The 10,309-nt window shown below is 40.8% G+C and overlaps 1 protein-coding gene across 1 annotated transcript in view; it reads right to left on the bottom strand.

The window, feature by feature from the left end:
• Positions 1-4,794: 4,794 nt before the first annotated feature.
• The window catches only part of LOC107100579 (envoplakin-like), a 21,954-nt gene continuing 16,439 nt past the window's right edge, over positions 4,795-10,309 (bottom strand). Inside the window, exons 14-17 of the mRNA XM_015399119.1 lie at positions 9,996-10,079; positions 9,784-9,891; positions 9,601-9,693; positions 4,795-8,589 (exon numbers count right to left, since the gene is read on the bottom strand). Coding sequence (XP_015254605.1) covers positions 5,203-8,589; positions 9,601-9,693; positions 9,784-9,891; positions 9,996-10,079 — 3,672 coding nt within the window. The 3' untranslated portion in view covers positions 4,795-5,202. The remainder of the gene's footprint in view (positions 8,590-9,600; positions 9,694-9,783; positions 9,892-9,995; positions 10,080-10,309) is intronic.

The raw sequence follows: 10,309 nt of genomic DNA, 5'->3' as shown, positions 1-10,309 counted from the left end.
ATTCTGCAGAGTGGGAGAATAGAGATAGAATGAAGCAGAATGATGAAAAATGGGTCCCTATGTCCTCCAGCAGTCTAAGCCTATAGCAGCAGAACTATAGAGATAGCTCAGGATAACCTGAGCAATTTTTTTGATAAACTGTAAGCTTTATCAAAAAATAGATAGGATGGACCATTTTTTTGTTTCAAGAGATAGGCTTCTCCTTTGCTTCCCAAAGCACATAAGTGATTATCGCTTATATGCTTTGGGCTTTGTGCAACTTAGAGCTTTTCCATTGCCTCTTAAATATCCTGGGAATAGGAAGTCAGTATTCTGCCAAAGGGGCACAAGCCAACAAATACTCATTTGATCTCATAAGATCTCCTCGGAACCCTGTCCACCCTCCTCCCTAATGCCAATCCACTTTACCCTTCCTCCTCTTTACCAAACCTGGATCAGTCTGTGACTCCTGAGGCACAGACCAGATATTTCCCCCCCTGGCGGTTCACCTCAACCGCACCAGTAAGTAAACCAACAATAACTCCTGCACCACCTTCAGGGCACCAGCACTAACCTGTTCTGTCTTTTGCATACAGTGGATGTCAAACCCCAGTTTCCAGTTCCTGTTTACCTGTTAATATTTTATATTAAACCTTTAAAACTTTATCTGCCTCCTGTGAATGTTCTGCATGTGGGTTATGGCAATCCTTAGAAACAAGACTGTTTTCATCCTTTAATTTGTCACAGAAAAAAGGTTTAAAATTGTTGCAGTTATCAGTTCATGAATAATAAGCCTACTTTTTAATCTGTCTCTGAACTTCCAGAGCGGTAGATTTGCGTGCTGTCGCGCTGCTCATTCAGCCATGTTCTGGAGTGAGATCGGTCCTCTGGTACGCTGCAGTAATGTTGAACAGTTAGTCCATCAATTCCTGATGATTACTTTGTCACTAAAAGTATTTTTAAGTTTTCTTTCAGCAACAAAGTACACCTTTGTGCTTTACAGGGCGACAAAGCTGAGCTCCTTCACCTGGTGTTTGCTCAACTTTAGGTGAGTCAAAAGTGTGAAAAAAGTAAACAACATTAAAGTAAAGAGAGATATTTGAACAGCTGAATCATTGATTGTCTTTAGTGGACCATTTTCAATCATTTCTTTTTTCTTAAGGCGACTGTCGGGTTCATAAAATGTAGGTTTTTGCTTAAGAAGAACTGAAATACACAATTTATGGATACAATTTCTGCAGAAAGGAGAGACAGTTGAACCCCAGACTGAACAGAACATGACACATGGTTACAAACAGAGTATTGTTCTGACAGAACAATTGATCAGTTCATGAAGACAGAATGCTCCATCAGCATGACGAGGCAGGATGGTCTCCTGACTGAATCATGACACAGGAGCGGAGCATCCCCTCTCACAAATGTTCCATAAGCACACATTCATTTTATAATCACATTGAATAAACCTAACAGCGACGTAGATACCAGTGAATGCCAGCACAATTTGTTTTTTGTTTCCCTGTCATCTCTGAAGAACATCTAGAAGTTTCTCTCTTACAGCATCTCCCCCTACCCCCCCATCCACCACTCCCACCCCGCCAATGTTTCCTTTTTAGGCTGGTATGGTGATACGAGCCCGCATGTTTAACTGTGTTTATAATGTATACATTGTGCATTTGCAGTTAGCAATCAGTCAGCTATGAAACAGGGCGTCACGTAATCTGAACAACAATCAAGGTCTTCAAGCATTATGTTCTTGTGGTTAACCTGCAAGGGCAATGCTTCTTCTATTCATGTGGTATTTGGATACTACTTGGTCAACCTTAGCTTTATTCTAATACCAGGCTGCCTAGATGTCCCACACCTCTAATAATTTGAGTTTTTGATACTTTTCACTAGGTACGCTGTTATGTAATAAGACCAATGTCAGTTACTTCGCATTGCTCCCACTGCTGTGTGTGTATGGATAGCTGATAAAGATTGTTCTACAGTGGAAAAAAAGTGGGTGTGACTGCGGAAAAAAAATAAGTAGACAGAAAACAGAAGACACACATGACACTAAACAATATGTAAAGAACAGGTGATCTGAGGAAATGGACGCATAGGTGGTATTTAATCATAAATATATTTAAACAATATACATCTTGTCTGACCCTTCAACATGTTCCCATTCACCAAGGTTCTTCAAAATAACAGAAATGTGTTTGTAGACAGTTGAGGTCACTCAGATCATTTACTTCTAGGAACACTCTCGCTTAGATCCGGGGTATCCTGCAGTATTCTCAGCTAATGTGGTCTATTTAATTCAATTCTATTCTATTTTTATAGCGCCAATTCTCAACAAATGTCATCTCAAGGAACTTTAAGGTTTACCACATAATCCAGTCAGATTGATTCAGTTTTCTATCTAAGGAAAACTAATTGATTGCATCGACTCATTGACTCGAAGGCAATCCCTCACACTAAGCATACATGTGGTGACAGTGGAGAGGAAAAACTCCCTTTGAACAGGAAGAAACCTACAGCAGAACCAGGCTCAGTGTGAGCGGCCATCTGCTGAGGCCGACTGGGGTTCAAGGAGACAGAAGCAGACATAGAAAAAGCAGCTGTAAAAGGCTGCCCCGTCCAGGAAACACACAGCCAGGCTGACGAGCTCCGAGCCAGCTCCTATGTCAAAGGATGAAGAGAGCACATCCAGTTAGTCACAGTCAGAGAAACAGGACTACACTGAAAAACAGGCCGATGGCGAATATGTATAAACAAAGTCTATATGAAATACTCTCAGAAATGTAGGTGTATTTAGCTTTTAGAATAACAACAGCACCTAAAATGCAGACTAACCTTTGCAGGTGAACTTATTTTGACCTTCTTCAAACCTTGAAATGCATGTTTTAAATGCTACTGGATGAGTCTAAACTTTCGGCTTCTGAATGCACCCAAAACAGAAGTTATAGTCTTTTGGACCAGAGTAACGGGTCAGTCAATGCATCTGAAGACTGTTCTACTTGCCCAGAGAATTTATCATGGTTAGCATCACTGCTGTTTATATCCTTCTCAGCGCTAATACAAAGAGGCCAAGAAGATTCTTTACCAGGTTATCTCTGAGCTTCAGTCTGCTCACACAGAGGGCATTTTCATCATTGCTGGGGATTTTAATCAGGCTGATTTAACGCCATGAAATCTACTTGAGATGATGTGTTGTGAATTGTAGCTATTTAAAAAACTGAATTAAATTTACATTTCCTGAAACACTTATCTATTCATCAATGCGTTCTATATTATTTGGTTAAACCCTGTAAATGGGTGGAGCAATTATGTATCTCTAATTACAAAGGAGCTTCTTAGATTATTCTCACTTATACATCCTTCTGTTCTCCCCAATGATACATACTAACTAGCTCTAAAAAGAGCAGGAATTTTGTATTTTCCATCTTAAATCTTAGTTTATTGTAATGAATCATATATTATGGTTCATATATTAATAACTAAAATGTTACTTTAGGACGTTCCACTTTAGAGTATGACTGCTGCCACCTTCTGGTTTAGATGGGAACTGCTTCCCATGGGAAAAGCCAATCACCTGGTAGGGGTGGCCACAGCTCTTCCCCTGCTGTTAAGTTTGTATAGTCAATATAAAACTGCCCTACCAATTGTGCTGTGAAAAAAAACAATATCTCCTGAATAATGTTATTAATTCAGTTCACTGAACCACTGCAGAACCAAAGCAGCTTTGTTGGATTTGCATGGACGACAATGCAAACGCAAAGACTCTTGGACGGGTTGACTATGAATGATTGTAGTTGAATATTAATCAAAGTTCCATCAGTCTCACTAGCTACAGTAGGTACTATCTATATCAAGTTTATCAAGAGTCTGAAATTACACTTAGAATGACATTTACAGTCTTCATTTCTGTTTATTGTAATGATATTCTGCTAAAAGCCACATTGATTTAGAGTTATTAATAGAAAAGTTGGTTTCTTTCTCCAACCCCAGCTTGTCCGAATTCTTCCTTCTCAGATTTGTTTTGATGTCTCTAGTGGCAGACATGGATTTCTTAAACACACTGATAAAGTTACTTATTTTTGTAGGTTGAAGGAGATTTAGTAGTAAATGGTACAATTTGAACACATCATATTTGATGTTGTACTAAGGATTCCATATGCAGACTTCTCAGAATACAATAAGCACAGGAGCTTGTGGACAAGTGCCAGTTCCTAATCTACCACCAGCTCCTTGGTTGCTGATTTTCACAGATGCAGACTCACTTCACAGACGCCTTAAAAAAATCTATGAACTGATGCTGAGATCTTGGTCTTTTACTAAGAAATAACCTCGACTGGAGTCACAACTATATGCTCTTTACATGAAGGGGGTCAAGAGACTCTACCTTTTGAGGAGACTGAGATTTTTTTCCTTTATGGTTAAAATGTCAGACAAAAGACGTATTAATTCCTGATACTCAAGTGGTTAACTAAACTTGTTCATATTTATAGCCATTAAGTAGTCTATTCTAAAAAATAAACTGAAATGAATTCTGTCTCCTTGAACCCCAGTGGGCCTCAGCAGATGGCCGCTCACACCGAGCCTCGTTCTGCTGGAGGTTTCTTCCTGTTAAAATGGAGTTTTTCCTCTCCACTGTTGCTACAAGCATAATTAGTGTGAGGGATTGCTGAAGAGTCAATGAGTCGATGCAATCAGCTGGTTTTCCTTAGATAGAAAACTTTGAATCAACATTCAACTTTACCAAACTGAGCTTATTTACTCAGTAAGGAAATTGAAATGTTAAAATATATGATACAGAAAATAAAGTCGTTGTGCTCCTGAACCATCATAACTTAATTTTATTGTTGTTTAATTCATCACAAAGTATCAAACAGTCAAAAATGGTTCAAAGTCAGCAATGAGTTACATAAATTCGTTGTATCTTAGCAGATGGTATTGCACCATTTCCCAAAATCCCAAGCAAATGCAATATCAAAAAAGCTAAAATTTATGTTTTTCAATTAAATCATACAGAAGTAACCAAAAACAAATATACCCACACAATACATTTAGTAAACAAAGGTAACTCAGCAGCAATTATTTTGGTATGGCAAAATATGCGGACTGTAAAATTCATCCTGTTGTAAAAATAGATGAATTCCCTGAGCCCTTGTGATATTGCACAGAAAAAAATGTTTGTGCAGCATGTCACATAGCATAAACTTCAAAGAGAAAAGCTCTCTAGAAACGTGCATATTTGGAAGAGTTGTATTCAGACACTTTGGAGGAGGCAGGAAGCATAGGTAAACCTGTTGTTGGGTCATTCTTACAGCGATCCAAAGCTTGTTTGTAGTTGATCTTCTCCTTTGTGATGGGGTCTACAATATCTTTGACATAGGCCGACTCGTTTTGGAGATCCCTTGCGATTGCATTGTCAATCATTCCTGATCCAATGGCATCCATAAGGCTCACTCTACGTCCAGTGGCGGGATCCACGAGTCCCCCGGTAAGGTGCTGGGCCTCCAAGTGTCGAATTGCCGTATCTTTTGGCGTCCAGCCCCTCTGAACAGCATTTCCCACAGACAAACATTCTTTGGTCACGGGGTCTTGGACCCCAGTGAAAGCTTTCTCTGCATTAAGAAGCCTTTGGACTTGGCTGTCCTCAATGAGACCTCTTTGTAAGGCTTTGTTGACTTTGTATCTCTCACCGTTGCTAATGTCAGTGATGCCGCCTGTTGCTGCTTGAGCCTCCAGGAGCCTCTGGGCACTCATGGGTTCAATCAGTTTGCGCCAGGTGGCATTACGGATTGTACAGCAGGTATCTGTTTGCGTATCCATTATTCCAGCAATTGGTTGTGTTTCGTTAGCGGAGTTAATATCTAAGGGTAGTGATTTGACGGATGAATTTGGCTTTTTGGTGACTGAATTTGATTTGGATTGCTTGTTCTTATCACCTGCAACAAGAAGGGCAAACTCTGAGATAGGAAGCTCCCCTTTTCTGTATTGTTGTAAATCATATTCTGTTAGTCTTCCTTCCTTAATAGCATCTTTGATAGGGTACTGCTTTCCACTCGTACGATCCTGTAGGACAGATGTTTCTCCATCAGGACCAGTGGAAGTTACTTCTTCCCAATCACATTCTAGCTCCTGTAAGTGAATGTACTGCTGGCGATCAATCATGCCCCCAAGGTAGGCATCATAAGGAGAAATTTCTTTGCCAGTGTCTGGATCCAAAACGGTGACTTTTGTAGAGACATTGGTTTCTTTGGTCCTTGTCTCTGTGTCATCCTCTCTATGTATGTACATCAACAAATCACGGATTATACTGTCTCGTTGATGAATGTTATCTTTCTCTTCCAAGATCTGCCTCTCCAACCGCTGGACGTCTGATTCCATCTTAACGCTTCTCTGCCTACTCTTCTGTGTTTTTTCACTCATCAGTCGGCTCTGTTGCTGGAAAGACATGCTGGTGTCGCGTTTCTTTGCTTCAAGAGTTCTGAATTCCCTGGTGAGGTCATCGTTGTCTCTTAATAGAGCCTCTTTTTTCATACGCATACTTGTCTCATCTCTTGAAACGTTAGATTGGGAGCTCATCAAAGCATTAATTTTGTCATTGAGACGTCTGATTTCATCTTCCATGTCTTGTCGGGCAAACTTGTTCTGAGACACCTGCTCCCTAAGATGATCCCTTTCAGCTTCAACAGCCTGATCTTTCTCCACACGAACCACCTCTTTGTACACTGTCTTTTCACCTGACTTCTCTTTCTGCAGGATTTCTAGCCTCATTGTGATTTTCCGGATTTCCCTCTGGAGACGCAGGATCTCTCTGCTTTCCTGGTCCATGTCGGACCGTACACCACCCGTCATTCTCTCCAGTTTTGGATCTCTTTCAACCTTCAATACTTCCTCAACTACTATACTTTCTTCAACTGGGGGTGGGGCATTTTCCAGTTGAGTGATGCGTAGTCGGATCTCTTTTAGTTCAGATTCAGCTTGAATCCTTTTTTGGTGCTCATCACTCTCCCTTAAAATGCGCTCTTTGTCTTCCAACCTTGTTCTCAGTTGCTGTAACTCCAGATCCAGCTGACGTCGACTCATTACTTCATCATCCAGGTTTCTACTAAGCCTGTCATGCTCCATTGCAAGCTTTGGGTCCTTCTGGAGGCGCACAACCTCTTGCACCACAACCTTCTCTTCTGGTTTCTGTCTCTCCAACATTAGGTATTTGTTTTGAAGGTCAAAAACCATCTCCTCTGTGTCTCTCCTCAACTGTGCTTCTTCCCTCAGTTTTTTTCGCAAACGCTCCGCTTCCTTCTCCTGCAGTGGATCGGGCTCATATTTGATCACCTCTTTGTTCACCAGCTGGGTCTCTATCTTTGACTTTTCGGCCTTCCATTCATCTCTCTCTCGCCGCAGTTGTCTGACTTGATCTTCAAGGGTGGTACACTGGCTGTCTAGGCGGTTCACCTGATCATTAAGCCTTGCGATCTCTCGCTCGTTTTCAGGGCTTCTTTCTTCCTTCACCACCTCTTGGAGAACTTCTTTGACCTCTACTTTAGGTTTCTCTGAATAAAGTGCATTTAGATCAGTGTTGACTTGTCTGGTCTCTTTTTCTATATCTGCACGTTGTTTATTTGTATCCTGTATTTCTTTGCGAAGGCGCATAATCTCTACCTCTGTGTTTGGGTCGATCCGGTAAAGCTCATTTATGATTTCTTTGATCTCAACTCTTGGCTTCAAAGCTTGAACTTCTCTGTAGCGTCTTTGCAGGTCCATCACTTCTTGAGACAAAGAACTGTTTTCTATTCTTTCTTCCTCTAAGGTTGTTCGCAGCTTGGTTGATTCTGTAATGAGGTCGGGGTCTTGTTCAATCTTTTTCACTTCTTTTGTGATGACTTTAGGCTGAATGTTGGGGATCATTCTTTCAAGAGCATTAATTTGACTTCTTGTCTGAAAGATTTCATCGTTGAGTAGTGTGCACTTCTTGCTCTCATCGGAAATTTCAGTCTCAAAAATTCTTAATGATTTCACCATTTGTGGATCTTGTTCTACTTTCACCACCTCCTTCTTAACCACTCTCTCCTTGATGGGTGGCCTCTTCTGCTGGAGAATTGAAACCTCTGTCTTCATTTGAATCTGCTCTCCATCTCTAACTCGGATTTCATCTCTCATTCTAGCTATTTCATCCCTTATCTTGGCAGCCTCGACATCCAATTGTGGATCTTTTTCAAACTCAGTCACCTCTCTAGTCAGGAGCTTCGGGGGGTTATTCTTGATGGTGTCCTCCAGAGATACAATTCTCTCATTTATTATCTCAACCTCTGTTTGGGTGGAGCTACGCTTCATGGCTTCTTTATCCAGTATGTCTCTCAACTCAGCCAGATCAGCTTCCAATTTAGGGTCCCGGTAGTACTGCAGGACTTCTTTCTCCTCAACACGTTCCACTCCTCTGCGGCTCTTAAGTGACATCATTCTGCTTTTGAAGGTTTTTAGCTCTGTCTGAGCATGGGTTGTCCTCTCCTTCTCTTCCTCTAGTTCTTTAACCAGGCTGTCCAATTCAAAGGCACTTTTTTGCTGGTTTTCCTGCTGCACCTGTTTCTGTGCCACCATCTGAACCTTTTCTTCATTCTGCAGCAGAAAAAACACAAAACAATTTTAGGCATTTCGATACTTCATTGGGTTATTTTCTGTTTAGCTTTGACAATAGGTTAAGCCGGGCATACACTATAATTTTTTTCCCTTTTTGGGACGATTTTCCAGTCATGCAAGAATTTTTTCAATTGGACCGACTTTCAGCCTCATCGTGCATCCAGCGTCGTGTAGTATACAGGGGGTAATGAGGGGCGATCAGCCTCTCACGACCACCTCCCGATCAGGAATTGTGAGGTCAGAAGAAAATCAAACATTTTTGAAATTCAGACGGCCATTGTAAGGTGTTCGTGGACAAATCCTGCTACTGAAGCAGAGCTATGAGCCAGTTTACCAGAACCTAGAGCACTCTGCATGCGCAAACAAGGAAGTTCCTCTTCTTCGTCTTCCAGATTGACGTGTCCGACCAGCGCCATCTGTTAGGTTTATTCAATGATGATTATAAAATTAATATGTGTTTATGAAACATTTGTGCAAGGGGATGATGATTCAGTCAGGAGACCATCCTTCCTTGTCATTCTGATGGAGCATTCTGTCTTCATGAACTGATCAACTGTTCTGTCAGAACAATACTCTGTTTGTAACCATGCGTCATGTTCTGTTAATAAACGCTCTGCGGAGGAGGTCCAGTGGGAGACAGGGTGTTTGAGTCTGGGGTTCAACTGTCTCTCTTTTCTGCAGAAATTTTTTCCATAATTGTGTATTTCAGTTCTTCCTTTTTCAAAAAACCTACATTTTATGAACCCGACACCATCTCTTGGCACTGAGTCTTAAGGGTGGTTTTTAGACGTGCAATGTGAGCAGATAGATCGCATTAGAGCATCGGGTCGCACAGTGTGAGAAGATACATCGGGAGCTGTAAACTTTTAAACCCTGCGATTTCATCGTACAGTGTGAGCTGTAGCTGCGTGCAAAAAATGAAAACATCGCACAGTGTATGCCCGGCTTAACAGTTTCAGGAGTAAAAATTATTTTTAATGGATTTCTTACTTGTAAATGGAAAGTCTGAGCCAGGTCCATCTGTTTTTGCCGTTGAATGTTTTCCGATTTTGCTTCGGCATAGCGCATTGCCAGATTTTTTTCCTGTAAGAAAAAACAGATTCCATAAAATGCATAAGAATCTTAAAAAAACTCCAGTTAATAAATACATCATGGTAAAAACATGTATGATACCTCTTTGTCAATGGAATCACTGAGTGTCAGCATTTGAGGCTTCTTCGGAACAGGTGTACCGGCAGCTTCAAGTGTACCATTGAATTTGTCGACATCAGCTTCATAGTCCTACAAAGCAAAAGTTACCAGTGTTATAGAATTTGGCGTATACAGTAGCTTAGATGTTTAATATGAAATGTATGCGTAATACTATATTTCTATGTTGTTCTTACATTGAGTAGATTCTGCAGGTCATGAGAAAGGCCAGCCACTCTGTCTATGTCCTCTTCTCTCCGCTTCAGGTCGTCCACCACTCTCTATAGCATGAATCACAAGTCAGAGGTTTTTCAAGGCTTTGAAAAATGTTTGTCCCTCACAGATTTGTTCTGTTTATCCATATATTTTTACACTTCCATATTTTAGATCGTCAAAGGACGTGAAATTATATTAGAATATTTATTAAAAGAAAATGCTATCGAAACCATTCTGGATCTTACGACGGAGTATTAGGGCCATGCTAGAGATTTTTTATCTTCTATTTCGAGAA

This window comes from Cyprinodon variegatus, unplaced genomic scaffold (assembly GCF_000732505.1).
Source record: "Cyprinodon variegatus isolate N-32 unplaced genomic scaffold, C_variegatus-1.0 Scaffold989, whole genome shotgun sequence".
NCBI classification, from domain to species: Eukaryota; Metazoa; Chordata; class Actinopteri; order Cyprinodontiformes; family Cyprinodontidae; genus Cyprinodon; species Cyprinodon variegatus.
Note: the sequence above shows the minus strand (reverse complement) of the source record. Positions and strands in the feature narration are given on the sequence as shown.